Below are 20,443 nucleotides of genomic sequence, written 5' to 3' on the forward strand. Positions count from 1 at the left end.
AGTGAGGAAATATAGCCTACAAATAATTTCATGTATTATACATTTTTTAAAAATTTAACAAATATTGTGGTTAGCAAAGTTATTCTTTTTAAACTCGGAAAGAAGTATTATCTAATTTCGATTTTCCAGTTTTCTTGTGGGGCCATTTTTTTTTCTGGGTTTCGGTATATATTTGTTGGGCCTCAAAAACACATAGAACATGGTTTGTAAATCTGAAATTATTCCAAAATAAAAAGCTTATTAAAAACAAAAACAAAAACAACTTCTGAGCCCAGGGGCCTCCACTTGGCCTCCACAAATCTCGCTCATGAAGTACTCGAACCTCCTGGAGATCCACTTCACTTCACTGCATACCAGACCAGCTCTAGCCCTCAGAGCCTGGTGGATCCCACTGTCCAACTGAACGAACCGATGTTCACAGCCACGGGAGTCCTGACAGTGGTGTAAGCTCCCCTTCCTACTGCCTGCGGGATACCTGCCACATCTCTTCCTCATCCTGGGTCTGCACAGCTCTTCTACAGACTGAGGGAGGCTCTGGGGAAAGGGGCTTAAAAGAGAAGTAAGGGGGCTATAGGCTGGAGTGTATCTGGCCTCCTTGATCACTCATATAGGACAGGACTCTTCTTCCTCATGTTTCCCCTTTGCCTGGCCTTAGATTGGTTGGACCCTGAGCCCACCTGGGGCAGCCATCTCATGACACATCTGGGTTCCCATTCCTGCTTGTTTTCTAGGCATCCCTGGAAGTTACTGGCTCTTTCTGTCTCAGTAAATTGTCAAATGAGGATAAACTCAACTTGGTTTCAAGATTAAATGAGATAACATGTGAGGCACTTCTACACAGGAAGTCCTGGATAAGTGGTTGAGATTTTATCCAGATAATGGTGTGGCACCCATTACCACCCTGGCAGGGACTCAGACATTGTCACTAAGTGTCTTTTTTGTGCCTTTCTCTCCACCTTCCATCCCCTCATTTATCATCCATGCATGCTCTCTACATTAACTGGGTGCTTATTATGTGCCTGCTCAGCACTGAGTGCTAGGAGTGTTGCAGGAAGTGACACCTGACGGAGGAAATTGGACTCTCAGACAACTTTGTTAAAGGAAGAGAATTTATCAGCCTGCGGAGTACGTGGGGCTTAACAGCACCAAAGCATGAGCTCTCCTTGGTTAGATTTCTTACAGTTTATATACCTCTGCAGTGTCCATGCAAGGGGCGTGTGATTCATTCATCTGAGGTTTTATGTGTGCCTCATGACTCAGGATGGGGAGGGGGAGTTTCAGGTAGGGGCTGCAAAGGGGAAGGAATTCCCAGACTACTGGTCCTATCTATTTACAGATTGTTTATCTTGTAAGTGTTACAAGAGTTTCTAAAAGGCCATTTAAAGATCTATAAGGTGTGGTTAATCTATAACCGGCTGAGTCAGTCATTTCTGCAAGCCCTTTCCTTTGCAATTTTCAGATGACCCCTCTCCTCTCTTAGAAGGTTCATGAAAAAAAAAAAAAAAAAAGCCTTAGGTGGTGAGGCCAGAACAGAAGATTGGTTCTGTTCTGAATGAGAGGGCTGAATATCTGGGATCCTTTACTTTGTGCACACTGCTGAGTGCTGCTCTAGGGCTGGTGCTGGAGAAATGCTGAACACAGGATTCTTCTGCCAAATGCACCCTCTTTACTCCTGGGTAGCTCTTTTGTGTTGAACACTAGACAACAGAGAGGAAAGCCTCTATCCCTTGAGTTGAAAGTCACACAGGAGTGGCATCCCTTTTTAGTCTCTGGAGCTCCTTCCAGTGGTGAGAGGTGGTGTGGTCCTCATCAGTACTGTTCTGCTCCCCATCACCCAGAACAGCAGCCTCCCTGCTCCCAGAGTCAAGCCCATCTCAGGGCTGGACTCGACTCCTTGCTAACTCTGACTAGGATTTGGTGGCAGGGGGCAGGGGGTGTATTTGGATTTTTTTCAAAAGTTTCATTACAAAAAAGACAAAATGGCAAAACATTAAAGAAATTTTGGGGGACCGACAGCTCCTCTAGCCAATCACTATTTTAGCATCAAGAAGGGATAAGTACAAATGAATAAATAATGTCAAAGCAGTGTCATTTTCATTCTTGTTTTTATTCAGACATATTTTATATAGTCGCAATCAGGGCAGAAACTATTTTCATCCTGTCTTTTTTTTCCATCTATTATAGAAATCTTTTCCACACGTCTCTATAGCTTTTATTGTTTTCCTTTGAAATGGCTATGTACTTTTTAACCAAGGCCCTGAGTCATGATTTGCTAAATGCCTTTCTTAATGTTGGGCATTTAAGTTGATTCCAGTATTATTTTGGCATGTGTGTCTTATCTTGTTTGGCATGTGTGTATATTCTGAGTTTGTAGAGCTACATGAGTTTATAGTTACATTTTTAATAGTTTGTAACAACTACCATAGAATTAACTGTAGTAGGCCATTCACTACTGTAAAAGCTTGACTTCATCTGATCCTCAGAATAACCTGATAGATATTATTTATCTCAGTTATCTATTGTTGCCTAACAAACCACTCCCAAATTTAGTGGCTTAAACAACAACTCTTTTATTATTATTTTACATGATCCTGAGGCTCAGCTGTTCTCACGTCTTGTGTGGCTGTGGTGGGGTGGCATCTGAGGCTGCACACAAGAGCTTCATTCACATGGCTGCTGCCTTGACAAGATTGGCTGGAAGGCTGGGCTCAGCTAGGATGGCTGGGCCTCTCTCTCCATGTGGCCACCCCATGGAGTGCCTCTAAGAGGGTAACTAGACTTCTCATGGTAGTTTAGGGCTTCCCAAAGGCAAAAGCTACCAAGGCTTCTTAGGCTCATAACCTCTGGCATGGTGTCACTTCCATTGTAGGCTACTGATTAGAGCAAGTTATAGGCAAGATTCAGTATGGTAAGGGAATCAGGTGTGGCTCACTGGAGGCCACCTTTGGAGACCAGCTGTGGTAAAATTGTTATTCTTATCCTGCATGGAGAGCAGTAGAGGCTCAGAGAAGTAAAGTAATTTGCCCAAAATGTGTCTGACTCCAGAGCTCCCACTCTAAACCATACTGCCTCCAAGGAATGGGATTCCTTAGTTGTAATTTTAGGAACAAGGAATATGAGTAGATCATTGGTCTTACTAATTATTGTTAGTATGACTTTCAAAAAGGGCTGAATTGATTTTTTTAAATTAATTAATTTATTTTTTATGGTGACATTGGTTAATGAAATCTGATGTTTCAGCTGTACTTTTTAACAGTAAGGCATATATATATATATATATATATATATATATATATATATATATTTACATTGTGTATTCATTTCCCATAGTTAGATATCTTTCTATCACCACATGTTTGACCCCTTTTACTCCATCTACCTCCCCTCTCTCCACTCTCCCCCACCCTCTGGTAACCACTAGTCTATTGTCCATGTCCATGAGTCTGTTTGTCCTGTTCATCTGTTGCTTTTAGGCTTGTATTCCACATATAAGTGATATCATGTGATTTTCAACTTTTTCTGTCTGCCTTATTTTTCATAGCATGAATATGTTGAGGTCCATCCATGTTGTTGCAAATGGCAGTATTTCATCTCTTCTTATGGCTGAGTAATATTCCATAGTATAAATGTACCACGGCTTCTTTATCCAATCATCTATCATAGGACACTTTAGTTGTTTCCATGTCCTGGCCACCATGAATAATGCTGCTATGAACATCAGTGTGAACTGATTTCTCAACATGCCTTAGAGAGTCAGAGGGTACCAAGACTCACCCGTTTCTCCAGATGAGCTTCTAGCACTACAAATGATTTCTTTCCAGAATCAATCTCATCTCAGTAGAGTCATTTCCTTTTTTTGTCTGACAGGAAAGAACTATTTCATAGTAAGAATGGGGCCTGCAAAAGTGCCAAGAAGATCCTCATTGTCATCATAGATAGACAGAAATACAAAGACGCCCTGAAATACAGTAATGTCACCTCCCAGGCTGAGAAAGTTAGCATCATCTGATATACCATTGGGGTATGTCCTCTTCTTCATGGCTCCTCCAGATTAAACCTGCCCCTCACCCAGGCAGGAAGTTTGGTGGGTTCTTCCTCCTCAGCTGCCTCTCTGCTGTAGGTGGGTGATGATCTCCAGGAACACACGACCAGGCAGGAGCTAAACACCATCGGCTCACTGCCCTTGCCGAACCACTAGTTAAGTGGACAACTTTGCAGCACTTGACAGTATCCAGAAGCAGCTGCAGAAAAAGATCTTTGCAGTCGAAAGTTATGGGGAACAAGCTTAGGACTTAGAATTGAAGAGATCTTGACCCAATTGTCCCCTGAAGTCCTGAAGGTTTATCCCTACTTACAGCTCATCCCAAATTGTTCCCCAAAACCCAAGCCTCAGATCACATTCTCCTTCTTCAAGTCCTTTTAGTTTCATGGCCTCTGGAACCCAGTTGAGAAGAAGTAACTCTTTCCAGAAAGAGATGTCACAATAAGACTTCAGTTCAGTACTCACAATGGTGGGTAGAGCAGGTGCTTGATAAACAGGTTTCAGACACTAACCTTGGGCCAGCCCTTGACTATAGCTGAGACCCAGAAGTAAATGAGAAAGCAGACTCTTTCTTTAAGCTCACCATTTAGTAGGGGAGAGACATTCAGGCAGTGTAAGTAGGTGCTGGGAGCACAGCAGAGAACAGGATAGTTAAGGTTCCTCCTCTCATGGCGCATTTATCTAGTGGGAGGAGATGACGAACAATAGATGAAAGATTTTCAATTGTGCTAAGTGTTGGGATAGAGAAAGAGAGGTGATTAGAGGAGGCCTGAGGAGTAATAACTGAGGCTGAATGATGAGAAAGGGCCAGCACCGGAATAATATGGGGAGAGATTGCTCCAGATAGAGGAAAAGCAAATGCAAAGGTCCTGAGGCAGGAATAAGTTTAATGGAATGGAGCGATAGAAGTGCCAACATAACTAGAATAGAATGAACTAAGGATAGCATGGAAGGAGACAGCCGTAGAATGGGAAGGGACAGACCATACAAACCAAAGACATGACAATATAGCATGTCTTGTCCAAAAGTGTATTCAAAATACCCACAGGGATTGGGTTCAAAGTTATTTGGGGGAGGTGAGCGAGAGGGATGTAGAAATGAAATAAGGTTTGTCATGAATTTATCACTGAATCTAGGTCATAGGTACTTATAGATTCATTATACATTTCCTTCTGCTTTTTGATTTCCACAATCAAAAGATTTAAAAGGCAGTAAACAGTGTATGTGGAGCGATAAATGCCTATCACTTCCTGAGCAAATTGAGAAAGTCCACAGAGGAGTTGACTTTGAGGCTGACTCTTCCAGAGAGGGAAGCTGAGTCTTAGAGAGAGAGGTGTCCAGGTCGAAGTCTTGATGTGTTTTGAAACAGAGGGTAACTCCTCAGGTTTAATTGAGTTGGATCCTAAGGAGCTTGTGACAGGAAGCCAGCTTGATTTGTCAGTAGGGTGGTGGTTATACATTTGGGTTTGAGAAACCTAACTCTGGGGCAGTAGAAGATAGAGCAGAGGAGAGCAAGCTAGGAGGCAGAGAGGGCAGTGGGTGAGAAGCAATGAAACTGATCATGGCATGGGCCGTGGGGATGGACTGAGAGGCATTAGGAGTCAGCGGCACAGAGGCTGCTGGTGGGGGCTAGGGAAGAAGAAGAGAATTTCATATAATGAGTGGAGTCGGCTACAGGGATTGCTTTGAAATTGCTGTCTCTTCTCGTTCCCTCTACTCAGCCCCAGAATCCTTTCTTCCCAGGATGGACCAGTTCTGGAGGCTGTAGGGGGCTTCGGCCGGTCTGGAGGTGCCTTCCTGTACCCCCCAAATATAAGCCCCATCTTCATCAACATGTCTCAAGAGCATGTGGACATGAGGGACTCTTACTTGGGTGAGAAAAGGCTTTGGTTGTGAGGACAGGTGGGAGATGAGATGCCTGGGAGGGGCAGGAGCCCAGAGCCTCTGTGCTGAGGCCTGGCCCCTTCAGGTTACTCCACAGAGCTGGCCCTTTGGAAAGGGGTGCAGAGCCTAGTCCTGGGGGCCCCCCGCCATCAGCACACTGGGAAAGTCGTCCTCTTCGTCCAGGTGTCCAGGCAATAGAGGCCGAAGGCTGAAGTCACAGGGACCCAGGTTGGATGTGGAGGAACTCGGAGTGGAACATGAGGGTGGCAGTCTCCAGGGACAGAGGGGGAGGAGATGAAGGGGCTTGGGGCTCATGGTAGGGAGGTCCTTGTCCTTGGGGAGAGGCAGGACCTGGCCCAGAAGGGGTGCCTCTGGCAGGGGTAGGTGGGGTGACTTCAGGCTCTGCCGTCCCGATCAGCTTCTACTTCAGGGCCTCCTTTTGCTCTGTGGACGTGGACAGAGATGGCAGCTCCGACCTGGTCCTCATTGGGACTCCCCATACTATGAGCTGACCCGGAGGGTGAGGGGCAGGTGTCTGTGTGCTCCTTTCCTCAGAGGGTGAGTGGCTGATGGAACCTGGGCTGGGTGAGGCCTGGGTGTGGGGTGGAGGAGTTGCCCAGGTTGGTGACTGGCACTGATTTTGTTCTGCAGAGAGCTAGGTGGCAGTGTGAGGTCATTCTCGGTGGGGAGCAAGGCCACCCCTGGGGCCACTTTGAGGCAGCCCTGACCGTGTTGGGACCCGTGAATAGGGACAAGCTGATAGACATGGCCACTGGGGCCCTGGGAGAGCAGGAAAACCAGGGTTCTGTCTATCTATTTCATGAAACCTCAGGACTGTGCATCAACCCTTTCACAGCAAGCTTTGGCCTCTTCTAGTTCAAATTCCTTTCCATTTCTTAGATTCACCTGATGCCACCTCTTGTCAATGGCTTTAGTAGGAGCCATTACCTCTCCTTCTTTCAGTAGTTTAGTTCCCTGAATTTCACCAGGTTCAGCTAAGCAAAATTATCTTTTTTTACTCCTTCAGTTTCAAATAGTCTTCAAACTGTTGTGGGCAGCTTAATGGTTAAGAGATTGCAGGCCCCAGATCAAGGACCTGGCCAGCCAGGTCAGCTGTGTAGTGTTAGGCAAGTGTGTTAGCCTATGTGAGCCTTAGTTTCCTTCTATAAAACTTTAAATATTAACGACCTCCTAGTCTTCTTGTAAAGATAACTCAGTGGGAGTACCTTTCATCAAATATTTATGAATGAACATACAAATGATAAATAAATGAATTTATTATGTTCTTATCGTTATACTTTCATTTTGTTGTTAATCTGCACCCTCATGATGAGTGGGCCCAAAAGAACTCTTCTCTCTTTGTTTGGAGTCCCTGAGATCCTTGCTCTGCTTGCTTTCCATTCCTATCCCCTCATCTCTCCTTTTCGATTTCTCCATTCGGATCCACTTTTGCTGCTGTCTTCTTTTCTAATCTTTCTTCTCAAAACTTTTCATTACCTACCCTTGACTTGTACTTCTCCTTTCCCTCTCTGGCCAGAGGATGGCAGGCTGCCAGTTCTCCCCCAGGTTCCAGAATTTGGGGCAATCTCTGAGCTGGGGTTAAACATCACCCGGAATGGACTTGCAGACCTGACTGTGAGGGCCCAGGGTCATGTCCTGTTGCTCAGGTGACAACTCCCCACATCCCAACTCTGCTTCATGTGCATCCGATTCACTGAGTCAACCCTCCCTTGTCCTCCTCCTAGAGGCCAGAGTCCCCTCCTCAGCTCCCATGTATGTCTTCAGGTGCCTGCCAGTGCTGAACGTGGGGCTGGCCATAAGATTCATGCCCTCAGAGGTGATAAAGGCTGTGTACTAGTGCCTGGAAGAGCCGTTCACTCCCATGGAAGCTGGGAACGTCACAGTCTGTCTCACTATCTGCAAAAGCTTACTTGCAGCTAGGTGAATTTTCTCCAGTGGACCCAGTTCATCACCCCTCAGAGATCCTCAGCCCTATCCTCAGAAGAGAATGGGCCCAGGAATCCAAATCTCACTTTCGCACCTACCCGGATACCAGTGTCAGAAATCTGGGTCCCTTCTCTTCCCCTCTTACCACATCCAGGCCTATAGGTTTGTCTCCAGGATAAATCTGGAGTCTGCCCACTTCTCTCCACCTTCCCCAGCCATTGCCTTTCTTAAGGCCACCCTTTTCCTTCCTACTTACATGTGTACTTGTTCCCACATCTGTTCTCGCACCCTCCCTTCATTCTTCAAAGAGCAGCTAGAGCTGATTAGCCCTACAATGCTAATCTGGCCTTCTTGCTCCCCTGCTTAATACCCTTCTACTCCCTCCTTCTTGCATTTATAAAGATCAAAATCCTTCCCCACAAAGCTCTTGATGATTTGACCCCTCCCTGCCACTCCAGCCTCGCCTCATCCCATTCCCATACACTTTTTGTAAATGTGTCAGCCTTCCTCTCCCTTCTGGTTTTAGCCACTGTTCCCACAGTCTGGGGTGTTCTCTTCTTCAATCTTCACCCTACTTCTGCTCATCCCTCAGGTCAGAGCTAAAACAAGGCCTATTCAGAAAAGCATCTCTGACTCTCAGATCTGAGTTACCACTGAGAACCCACTCTTGCACTGATCACGCTGTGACATATGTGCTATGTACTTGTCTCCTTTCCTAGACTGAGTTTCATGAGGGCGGGGACCAATTTATCTGTCTTCTCCACATGTATCCTCAGTACCTGGTATAGTTCATGGCCAATGGAAATTGCTCAGCATGAACAAATGAAAACAGAATATTTGAGGTTCTCTTTGACTTTCTGTCTTCCATCCTACTTCTGCTTTAGGTGATGTCCAAAGCTCTGTCAGGTACAATATCACATTGGACACAGGCCATCTGATTTCTCGTGCCATTTTTGATAAGGCCAAGAACTGGACTTTGACTCAAAGAAAAACCCTGGGGCTGAAGAATCACTGTGAAATCATGAAACTGCTTTTAGCAGTAAGGACTTTGGGTTCTGGGAAAGGGAGAGAGAGAGGAAGAGCCTAAGCAAGGCTAGCTAGCTTCTGAAACCCCTGCTCCTTGCTGTGTGAGGTTGGATGGGTAGAGAGACGGGCTGGAGAGAGGAAGATTGGGGCTGGAGAACCTGGCTCCACAGTTTGGCTGGGGCACTATGTGAGAGTGGGGAATGGATCTAATGGAAGAGAAGCTCCAGTAGTGAAAAGTAAGGAGAAGAGTGGGTTCTTGAAAAGCCATTCTTCCTCAGGACTGTATGGAGGATGTGGTGAATCCCATCATCCTGCACCTCAACTTCTCCCCTTATCCCAGAACTTTTGCCCTATGTTGGCTATGGGTTCACAGGACCTCTTCACTCTTCTGTGAGTCTTCCAATGAAGTCCCAGGGATGTGCTGATTTTCACCGTGTTTCCATGTGCTTAAGAAGCTAGTGGCTCCCAACTGCCTACAACCACATCGAGTCCAAAATGCCACCACCCAGTTACCAAGACCCTGCCTGGATTGTACCCTACACATATCCCAGCTTGTTATCTACTTCATTCCAACATAAAGTTGGTTTTCATTCTGCAGATTTCTCCTAACTCATCTAATTTCTCCCTGTGCCTTTGTCCATGTCGTATCTTTTATTTGGAAAACATTTCCTTCTCTCCAACTCAAAGACCTTTTCTAGTCCTCAAAGCTCCAGTCTTATCTTCCTTTATTTCGAATACCACATTCAGCATCTGTCACTTCTTCTCTGGCCTCCTATTACATCATGGTGATACAATGCCAAATATCACATAACTGGAATCATAGCCATCTGTATGTACCTCTGTGACTTTCTTGGAATTATAGGTTCTTTGAGTGCAAGAACCATGTCTAATTTGCCTGTAGTTTCTACCTTTCCTAACCCCCTACCCAACTCAGAAACTGTCCCCTTATTGATACTTAATAATGTTTGTTGAATAGTTGTTCTGGTGTGAGTTGGATTTGAGTCCTCAACTAAACTTTATGTTCCTTGAAGCCAAGGATCTTGTCTTAACTTTCTTTTATATTCTAACTGCCCCTCTCCCACCACCCCACTCCTTACCAGCATCTAGCACAGTCCTGGGTGCAGGGTGTGTGCTCAGTAATACTCAGTGTTGATGAGTACTCCTAATGAGGGGATTGGAGAAGGATTAAGACATTGATAGGAAGAGAATATACTGTTTTGCTGCAGCTCCCCTTTAAGAACTGTGGGAAAGATCTCCTCTGTGAAGGGGACTTGAATGTGAGTGCTATCTCCTTTCATATCCAGACACTCAAGCTTTTGGGTCTCTCACACTCATAGGATGAGATGTGCTTGTGTTTGACTTTGGCTGTCCTAACAAAGAAATGATTTGGTTGGAATGTTATCAGCCTATAGCTCATGAGTTCCCACAGTTCTGCCTCTGCCTCTGCCTCTGCCTCTGATCTAATTCCAATCTATTTCCAATGGAGTCTGTCTTCCAGTGCTGTCTTTTCTCCTTCAGCTTGCAGATCTAGTAGTGGGGAGCTTTCTGGAGTCAATGTGACAATGACTTTAAGGAATGAGGATGAGGATTCCTATAGAACTGTGATCAATTTCTATTTCCCAGCATGGCTGTCCTATTGACATGAGTGTTAGAAATTCAGGTAAATAGCTCCCTTGGGCTCTAATTGGCCAGGAACTCTCCCTTTCCTTAGGGTATAGCATGTTCCTTTTAATTCTTCTATGGTGAAATGTAAAACACACACACAGAAAAGTTATAAAGCATGTGTATAGTTTAACAAATAATATTAAGTAAATGTCTATGCAATTAGCATGGAGGTCAAGAAATAAAATCCTGCTAGCACCCACAGAAGCCCTTTCACTATGTGCCTTTCCCCATCACAACCTCACTCTCTCCCCAGAGGTAATCACTATTCTGACTTTGTGATAAGCGACTCCTTGTATTTCTTTATAATTTTACCACCCACAAGTACATCCCTAATACTGTTCAGTTTTGCCAATATTTGAGCTTCATATAAATAGAAATACGTTGCATGCTTTTTGTGTATTTTTCTTTTCTTCAATATTATGTTTGTGAGATTCATCCATGTTGTTTTTTGTGGCTATAGGACATTTTCATTGCTATACAGAAGCCCCTTGTATGACTATACCACAATTTTTTACCTATTCTACAATTGATGGCCATTTGAGTTGTTTCCCAATCTTGGCCATGATAATTCTTGGACATATATTCTGATGTACCTATACATTAATATTTGGAAGGTATCTACCACATGTGGAATTGCTGAATCATTAGGTATGTGTATCTTCAATTTTCATAAGTAAAGCCAAATCATTTCACCTACCTACACTTGCATCAGTAGTGTATGATAATTCTTGTGGCTTTTATCCACTCCAAGACTAGGCATTATCTGACTCCCCCTCGCCCCTTTAACTCACCCTCCTCCGCTCCCTCACTTCCACCCCTGACCTAGGGATGTTCCTGTCTCCCCTTAAGAACTGGATCTCTGAAGTTTGGCATCTCCTCCCATGCACTCGCGGCACACACCTGGGGCCTGGTGCACCTGGGGCCTAGCACCCCCAACGCACTTGGGAGGCCTGGTGCACCTGGGGTATGGTCTGTGGCTCCACCTGAGGTGCAAACCCAGGACCTTCTGTGTGTAAAGCAGACATACTAACCACTACACTATGGAGCCACCTCTATCTGACTTTTTAATTTTCCTTCAATCTGGTGCAGTTTTAATTTGAATTTCTCTAATGAAGTTCGGCAACTTTTCGTATATTTCCTGATCATTTGGATTTCTTCTTTTAGGAAGTTCCTGTCCAAGTCTTTTTCTTATTCATCTATCGAGTTGTCCATCTTGTTCTTATTGAGTTGTAAGAGATCTTTACATATTCTGGTTATTAGTCCTTTTCTAGCTATATGTGCTCGAATATCTTTTCCAATCCTGTTTCTTGTGTTTTCTGTCTCTTTACTGCATCTTTTAATAAATAAAATGTCTTGATTTGATTGTGGTTGATGTTAATCAATCTTTCTTTTAGAGTTTTTGTTTGTGGATCTTGTTTAATAAATATTTCCTTACTCCAAGGTAATGAAAAAATATTCCACCATATTATCTTCTAAAAGATTTATAATTTTGATTTTGACGTTTAAGTCTTTAATCTAGTTGTAATTTATTTTAATTGATGAAGAGAGGTAGGGATCCAATGTTTTGTTGTTGTTTTTCTTTTTTTTTTTTTTTTTGTATAAGTCAATTTTCCCAGGACCATTTATTGAAAAGTCAGTCCTTGCCCCTACTGCTCTATAATGCCACCACTATTATATATGCATGTGGGTAACTGTTTTGAATTCATTTTTCTCCTCTGGAAGCAACCCCATCAGTGTCCACTGCACCTGGCATGTGAGACTATGCCCACTGGGAACAAAGGCCTGAGGAGCATCAGCTATAGTATCAACCACCCTCCTCTGAGAGGGCACGAAGGTCAGTGCATCCCCTCAAATTCTCTTCACTCTTTTCTTTGTCCTGACTTATTTTCTTCCCTCCATCCCCCATTGCCTTCCCTATGCTCTTTTTCCTTTTTTCTTTTCTCAGGGTACCTTCATAGTCACATTCGATGCCTCCTACATGGCCACCCTGGGAGACAAGTTGCTTCTGAGGGCCAATGCAAGCAGGTGAGCCCAGGCCAGGTATGATGTGTCCCTCATCCTCCTGTCTCCTATTCTAGCTAGAGACTTCTCTCCTGGTTTTCTCCCAACTAGGGCTCCTCATCTCTCTCCAGTGAGAATAATATGCCTACAATAAGCAAAACTACATTATAGTTGGAGTTCCTAGTGAATTATGCCATCTACACAGTAACCAGCAGGTAAGATTAATCCCTGGCCCTTCCCTTGGACTTCTGGCTATCTTCCAACTTAGTACCTCTGTAGCCAAGTCTGCCCTTTTGAGGATCCCCTCTGATTCCTCACATGGGAATACCTGTGACTAGCCATATGTTTATACCATAATACCATATAAAGACATATCTTGTTTTGTTGCATTTGGCTTTATTGCACTTCACAGCTACTGTGCTTTTTACATATTGAAGGTTTGTGGCAATCTTGTGTCAACTAAATCTATCAGTGCCATTTTTTTTTCAACAGGTACAGATGATGGTTAGTATTTTTTAGCAAAAAAAAGTATTTTTAAACTAAGATATGTTTATTCTTTTAGACACAATGCTATTGCACACTTAATAGACTACAGCAGCAGTCCCCAACCTTTTTGGCACCAGGTACCAGTGCTTCTATCAGAATCTAATGCCTGATGATCTGAGGTGTAGCCAAGGTGGTGATGCTAGTGCTGAGGAGTGGTTGCAAATACAGATGAAACTTTGCTTGCTGGCCTGCTGCTCACCTCCTGCAGGGCAGCCCAGTTCCAAACAGTCCAGGGACTGGTACCAGTCCACAGTCCAGGGGTTAGGGACGTGTGGACTACAGTATAGTGTAAACATAACTTTGATGTGTGCTGGGAAACCAAATAATAATAATAATAATAATAATAATAATAATAATAATAATAATTGTGCGACTCACTTTATTGTGATATTTTCTTGGAACTGAACCCACAATATCTCCAAGGTATGCCTATACCATAATTCTTGCTTCTTCTCTGACAAATTGGTCTGCTCGTGGGACACACACACCTTGCCTCTGCTGTTCACTCCCTCTTTTCTCTTCATAATGTAGGCTTCCTTTAGCATGAAGCTAGTCCTATCCCTTGTGATAAACACAAATGTGCTGAAGCTAAGCTACTAGATTTAGATTGAGGCTTTTTTGAGCACTTTGAACTGGGGAACTTGTGCCCAACAGGATATGGTCTTTTACCACACATAGGAAAGGAAAGGTCAGATTTTTTCAAAATTGAGAGTAGAGCAGAGCTGTGATAAACTGTTGGGAAGGTCTCTACGAGCCCAAAGACAATGCAGGCTACAAGAAAGGCAAGTGTAGGGATGCTGCTCTGGGTTCTGAAACTGGGTGGAGGAGCAGGGGCAGGCCAAGCTGGAAGCAGGGCAAGGAGCCCCACATACCTGGCTTAACTCCAGCGGTTTAGAGAATTGCTTAAAACTTATAAGATTGCCATGGGACACTCGCTGCTGCTGCTGCTGCTGCTGCTGCTGCTGCTGCTGCTGCTGCTGTTGCTGTACATATTTTTAGGGGAAATAGAGAGGGGGCATCAAGCAGTGTCATTGCCCTTCCAAACTCCATGTGTGCATTTCCCTTCTACCCGTGGGAAAATACTGAGACTTATAGTAAGAATGTACAGTTATATGTACTCATGATGTGCCAGGTATTGTTTTAAGTACTTTACATGTATTTATGTTTATTTAATACTGCTAACAACTCCATGATATAGTTATTGTTATCCCCCTTTTTACCAACAAAAAAATCAAGAGGTTAAATTACTTGCTCTGTCATTTAGCTGGTAAGTAGCAGAACCAGAAATCAAACTCAGATGGTCTGACTCCAGAACTTGTGCCCATGGCCATACTATATACCTCTCTAAAGACTGGGAAAGCTGAGTGATCTACTCGAATATGAAAATAGATTTAGAACTGGAAGATTTTAAGGTGAGAAAACTGAAGCAGAGAGAGAAAGGGTTTGGGTGGGAATAGAGAGGAAGACTAATGTACTAAAGGAAAATTTAAATTCTAACATTCGTGGCATGGCTACAAACCTCATTATAGGTAGGTACTATTATTAGTATTCCCATTTTAAAGAGGAAGAAACTACAGGGCCCAGAGACATTAAGTAGCTCACCTTAAATCACTCAGGTCAAAAGTGGTGGACCTGAGATGTGAACCCAGGTCACCTGGCTCCAGAGCCTATGCTCTTAATTATCAAGTTGACAGGCACATCTGCAGGGATACTATGGGGTCTGGGAAGGCAGTAATTATGACTTTTTAACTGCTGAATCACTAGAGACAAGCACACTGTCTGGTACAGGGTAAATGTTTACTGAAGGAGGCCATGAATAGATGGATGGATAGAAAGTCACCTGCCGCCAGAAACATTTATGTCCACTTCATGAGCTTGTGTTCACGTGCCATCTTCCATCACATTTACTTAACAACCCCAGGATAGCCACATTTATTTTTTCATTCCCATAATAAAGGGGCTCACATTCTATTTTTTCTTGAGTGATCCATCCATCATTCCCTCAAGTCTCCTTAGGCTTATTTGTTCTTGCAGCAGCCTGTGCAAACTTCACCTGAGGCCAACTGTGTTTATTCTAGAGAAAGCAAATCTAGAGAAAGCATATGAACACTTTTTCCCCATGGGAAATGTTTAAATGTTATGGGAGGTGATGTTTAAGTTTGGCCTTTAAGTGAAAGTTTCCAGAGGGGAGTGAATAAGGACATTCAAAGCAGAGGAAAAAGTTTAAACAAAATCTTGGGGATATGAAAGAGCCGGGGTATCAAGGGATGAGCTAGCAGTTCTGGATGACCAAGACAAAGGACATGGGGGAAGAGGAACTGAAGCTGAGGCTGCAGAGGCTTGTGGGGACCATCATCATTTCCCTGGGTCATCTTAGCCCCAAAAGAGCCCTTGGCAGCAGGCTGGGGCACAGCTGAGGGTGGTCTCAGGGCTGTTTTTCACAAAATAGGCCTCTCTTTCTAAACAGGAAGAATCCACCAATTACTTCAACTTTTCAACTTCTGATGAGAAGAGCAGGAAAGAAGCCGAGCATCGATATCCTGTGAGAGGCCAAGGAATATTCATGTCAGCACCCATGGTGCTGCTAACATTGGAAGTTTGTGGGGAAAGATGGAAAAGAACTAAGGGCTAGAGCCAGAAAAGAAGTGGGATTTGGGAATACTCTAGGGACCTCAGTAATGCTGCCTTGATTTTCTAAAAATGAATAAGCTGAGTCAGTGAAATCTGGCCATCAGTATTAATTTTTGGGTTCCCATCCTGCTGAACAGCGTGGCTGTGTGGGATGTGGCTATGGTGGCCCCTTCATAGGTGCTTGCTTGCCTTTCCTCACTCTCCAGGGTCTAATCCCACAATACCTCACACCCAACTGTTCAACCTCTCTGAGCCTGTTCCTAGTTTTTGACATAATAATAATACCTACATCACAGAGTGGCTGAAGCAAGACATAAATGAGGCCAGGGTGTATGCACAGGTCTGCCTAACCACAGAATCTATGTTTTTCTGCTGTAGGTTATATGTATAACCTCTGTTCTTGGAACACAGTAAATACTAATACATGATAGCTGTTGTTCACATAAGTGTTCTGGCACACAAATATAAGTCAGCATAGTTTCCTTCTTCTTTCTCAGCTTCTTCCATACTCTCAACATTCTTCCCTACCCTCTTACCCAACTTTTCTGATTTACTTCCCCTCATAGCTTGGCTTCTTCAAATGTCAGTACAAAGAAATGCCAGATGACAAGCCTGAAGACACTGCCACATTCAGTGGGGAAAATTTCAGCCGTGAGGCCTCAAATTTGCCTTTGTCCTAATAATCTACTTCCTTGTTTGTCTCTACTCCCCACAGGCTGTTCTTGCTTTAGCTTACAAATCTGCTTCTGTGGGAATAACTTCTTTATAGATCTGGACTGGCCTGAGCAACTTGCCAGGTGCTACGCCACCTTCCCAAGGCCTTGAAAGATTTTTGTTTCTATATCTGCCAGACTTCTTCAGTGATCACCCACTTTTTTACAGAAACAGGCATGATGCCAGAATGAATTTTCATATGTGTGAGGATTTTCACATTAAACGAGGATGTTTATAATACATTTTCTTTGTATTAAAAAGCTCTAATCTAAGGACCCGAATGTTGTTCTAGGAAAGGTTGGATGAAACTGCTTGTGGGTATAGAGAACATTCTCTCTTTCTCAGGTAATTGGGTCCTGCAATCATCTTTTCTTAGCGGTGCTCTGAGGTGTCAGGGGAGGATGCCAAAAGAAGTTTTCTGTGTGTGTATGTTGGTCATGGGTTTCAGCATAGGCTTCAGGGTCTGTGGTAATGGTAAGCAAGCAGTCTGTCTTAGAAGGTGAATGAAATGTCCATAACTGGTTTGTTTCAATGTCCCCTTGAACAGGTCCCCAGAAGCAAGGAGAGCCAGGCTTCCAGAAAGGAACATCTGGTTTCCCAAACTAATATAGAAGACCCGTTAAAGGTGGTCATAGAAAATTATTCCGCATTCAGAGTTAGGTCATGAAGCCTCACACAAAGGGCTCTAAACCCTATGTTTGGAATCAGAGTTGTTCCCAGATAGCTGTTTCCAGTCCTAGAGCCCTAATTATTAATAGATAAATGAGAAGGAGCGGAGTTCTACGGGTTCACCGAAGACATTTTCCCAGCACCCCCCAAATTCGGCCTTGGGTAGAGAGCAGGCGCAGACAGCATTGGGTGCATGCGCCAGGGGGAGCCCTGTCCGGTCCTCACCCCACCCCCGCCGCCGCGCGGTCCGCATGTAACTGGGGTTCTCACAGCTTCCACACCTTTATTGAGCCTGGGGCAACTGCCCCGGCCTCAGGGCCGTTCATAGCCGGTGGGCAGAGGGTTGACGTGAGGATTGTGGAAAAGAGTGTGGTTGCCGTCCCCCCAAGAGTAGGGCTGTGGAGAGAAGAAGGTAGAGCAAGTTGTCAGCTCAGGGGTTCCTTGCACCACCGCCCGCTCCCGCCCCGGTGCCAAGGCCACGGGCCGGTATACCTTCGTGCGGATACGGAGGTGGTGGTAGGGGATGAACCTGGGGCGCTCCGGGTGCCCGGCGTGGAGCCAGGAGTTGAGGGTGCAGAGGGCCACGCTCGGGAGAGCCAACACGAAGGTCAGAAAGCGCCAAGTGCCGGCTGCAACAGGGAAAAGAAGGCGTGAGAGAAGTGGGGAGGGCCTCAGAAGGTCTGGGGAGGGGGGAGTTAGTCGATGGGGAGTGCCGTCAGGATCCTGGAAGGCCTTAGAGGCGGGAAGGGGTACAGGTGGGCAAAGTCAAAAAGCCACAGGGTTAGGAGCCGAGCCCACTCACCTCCTGCCCCTCCGTGGTCTCCCTTGGCAGCACTCGCCAAACCCCGACTGAAGGACCTCAGAGGCAGAGCCATTGCAGTGAGAGAAGCTAGGAACAACAGCCTGTCCTTTCACTCTCCTTCACCGAGTCGAGGTTCTTCTCCCTTCTTTTTGGGCCAATCACCTGTTGAGTCTACAAATGGGTGGCTATTTTTAGGGGGTTTCTATATTTAAAGTGAGGCCTGACTGACATGAGGTCCACTCCAGACAGCTGTTGTACCATGCCTCTTATTTTGGTAAGGAGACATTTAAAACAATATGCCATTCTTTTTACAGTTGCAGGGAGCTATTTTGTTCAATACTCTCTTCCCAGTGGCTGGTACACAATAGGCCTCGAATAAATATTTGTAGAATGAATCAAGTGTCCTTTTGAATCTCAGTTTTTTTCATCTGTAAAATATGTAAAAACTTGTATTTTGAATTATGTTTATGAAGTTTAAATAAAGTAATGTAAAAATATGCCAACTTAGAGTCTGGCACATAACAGTAGCTCAGTATATGTATTAGTCAGTTCTTTGCAAGAGTCAAACTCACGCTAACTAGTTTTTAAAAGATAAGCAATTGAGAATCTTAAGTAGCTCACAGTATCTCTGGTGTGGTCAGAGAGGCCTACAATTCACAAAGCCAGACACAGGGCAGCAGCAGTTACACAGCAACACAGTTCACACTACTGGACACTCGATGCCAAACACTTCATTAATGCTGCTGTGGAAAGCCAGATTATTTCACCCTCACTTCCCTTGAAAATGGTTTCTTCAGGAAGCTTGCATCCTTGATTTTGCTCTCTTCTGAATCAGAATTAGGTGGGTCCAAATTGGCAACACCTAGGTCATTGCCTGTGTTCTAATTTTGAGAAAGGCTGGGCAATTGAGTTCTAGCCTCTGTCTTAGGAAGGCAGGAATTGTATCTTGGAGAATATCTTCAAATATAGGAAGAATACTCAAAAGATGCTGGGCAGCCCCAAACTTGACTGCTGTCTACTGCTAAGCATGTTATTTCAATCTGAAAAATCTGACTACTTGGAAGAAAAGAAACCCTAGGCAGGCCTGTATGAACCTCATATCTAAGCAGGTGACTTGAAAGCTGCAAGACAGAGCAGGGCTGATGTTTGCCTCTGTCTCTGCTCTGTCCTCACAGAATATGACATGAAGTAGATGTTCTAAAATATGTATTTAGTGAATGCTTGAACCACATTACTTCGGTTAACCATATAGAAATGCCTTTTTAGGATTGCAGTCCAACAGGATGCCTCCAGTTTTGATCAAGAGCCGATGTGCCTGATATGAAATATATAAAAGAAAAATGAATTTTATGTACCTAATCTATACATATAGAAGAAAAATGAGAAAGGTATATTTTCAAAGTAAGTTTAAACTGAATTTAGCTTTTACTTAACTTTCTTAGGCTTTTTTTTCTTTTAATCTGTGTGACAGTCAAATGTTATATAGTGTTGCTAAATTACTCCTGAGTCTTCACTGAGCTGAATAGAATTCTTTCTACAATTGCTTTTTCCCATTTGTACTTTGGAATTTCTCTGAGAAGATGGGGCCTAATTTCAGTTAAAGTTACTTGGCATCTCTGACAGCATTTCTCTAAACTTTTACCAGTAAATTTCTAATTTCTGTTCCCTTGTACTGCGACACATGTTTTATTGAAAGTTTTGTGTCTTATTTTGTGGATATGATAGCTATAAATGTCTTTAATAAACATGTATGGTTTTAATGAATTAAACTGTGCACTAAGAGTGAAGGGATCTAGTATTTATTAAAATGAATTTGGTCAAATAAATGTTACATTGAAATATATTTCAACTTGCATCTCATACTTTTATTTTCTTCTATTTCATAATAGTGTAGTGTTATGCATCAAAATAAATTTATATGCTGTGGCCTGATTCCCTGAAATATGTATCTATTGCTGGGGACACTGAATGTTTTAGCTGAGCTAGGCATACTTGTGCTCATTTGGCCCTAGACTGCTGTAACTCAAGCCTAGACTGCAGTTATATCATGGGCCAGAGTTTGAAGTTGCTATTCCGGTATGAGATCTTCATCTCATATCCTATGTGCTGTGTTCACTAGGCCCGTTGGTATGTAAAGAAGGCCTAAAATGATGACTTATTAATCTCTGATATTTTCTAAACCAGTATTTTGTCACAACAAATGCTGATTATTGAAATACATTTGAAGGTGTTTCTGTGCTCTCACCAATGCTGCTGAAAAGTTGATGAGACTATTCTGGCAATTTGTGGTAATCTCATTGCTACGGATGTGTGGGAAAAATGCACTGTACCCAGGTAAACATTGTTTTCAGTCATTTTTCTTTTATCGTTATATAAATAACCATGGATTCATTGAATGGCAGGCAGAGTGACCAGGAAGACATAGGTGTGGCATGGTCACTTTCGTGGTCACTTTGTTTAACTTTCCAAGTGCATCCACATTGTATCTTGGAAGGATAACAAGGATAAAAGAAACC

The 20,443-nt window shown here is 43.8% G+C and overlaps 1 protein-coding gene and 1 pseudogene across 2 annotated transcripts; one reads left to right on the forward strand and one right to left on the reverse strand.

Annotated features, from left to right (window-relative positions):
* The window catches only part of LOC107505625, a 32,087-nt pseudogene extending 16,132 nt beyond the window's left edge, over positions 1-15,955 (forward strand).
* LOC107505626 (cytochrome c oxidase subunit 6A2, mitochondrial) lies at positions 13,464-18,081 on the reverse strand. 2 transcript variants are annotated; one of them, XM_016135887.2, is made up of 4 exons: positions 17,928-18,081; positions 17,618-17,754; positions 17,407-17,521; positions 13,464-15,651 (listed from the first exon to the last, which is right to left on the reverse strand). In XM_016135887.2, exons 1-3 carry the CDS (start codon positions 17,998-18,000, stop codon positions 17,438-17,440), a joined length of 294 nt encoding a protein of 97 aa, XP_015991373.1. In that variant the 5' UTR covers positions 18,001-18,081; the 3' UTR covers positions 13,464-15,651; positions 17,407-17,437. The 2 variants fall into 2 exon arrangements, with proteins under 2 accessions (XP_015991373.1, XP_015991372.1); XM_016135886.2 differs by lacking the exon at positions 13,464-15,651 and having other exon boundaries at positions 17,391-17,521; positions 17,928-18,080.
* Positions 18,082-20,443: the final 2,362 nt, after the last annotated feature.

This window comes from Rousettus aegyptiacus, unplaced genomic scaffold, assembly GCF_014176215.1.
Source record: "Rousettus aegyptiacus isolate mRouAeg1 unplaced genomic scaffold, mRouAeg1.p scaffold_m13_p_8, whole genome shotgun sequence".
Classification (NCBI taxonomy): Eukaryota; Metazoa; Chordata; class Mammalia; order Chiroptera; family Pteropodidae; genus Rousettus; species Rousettus aegyptiacus.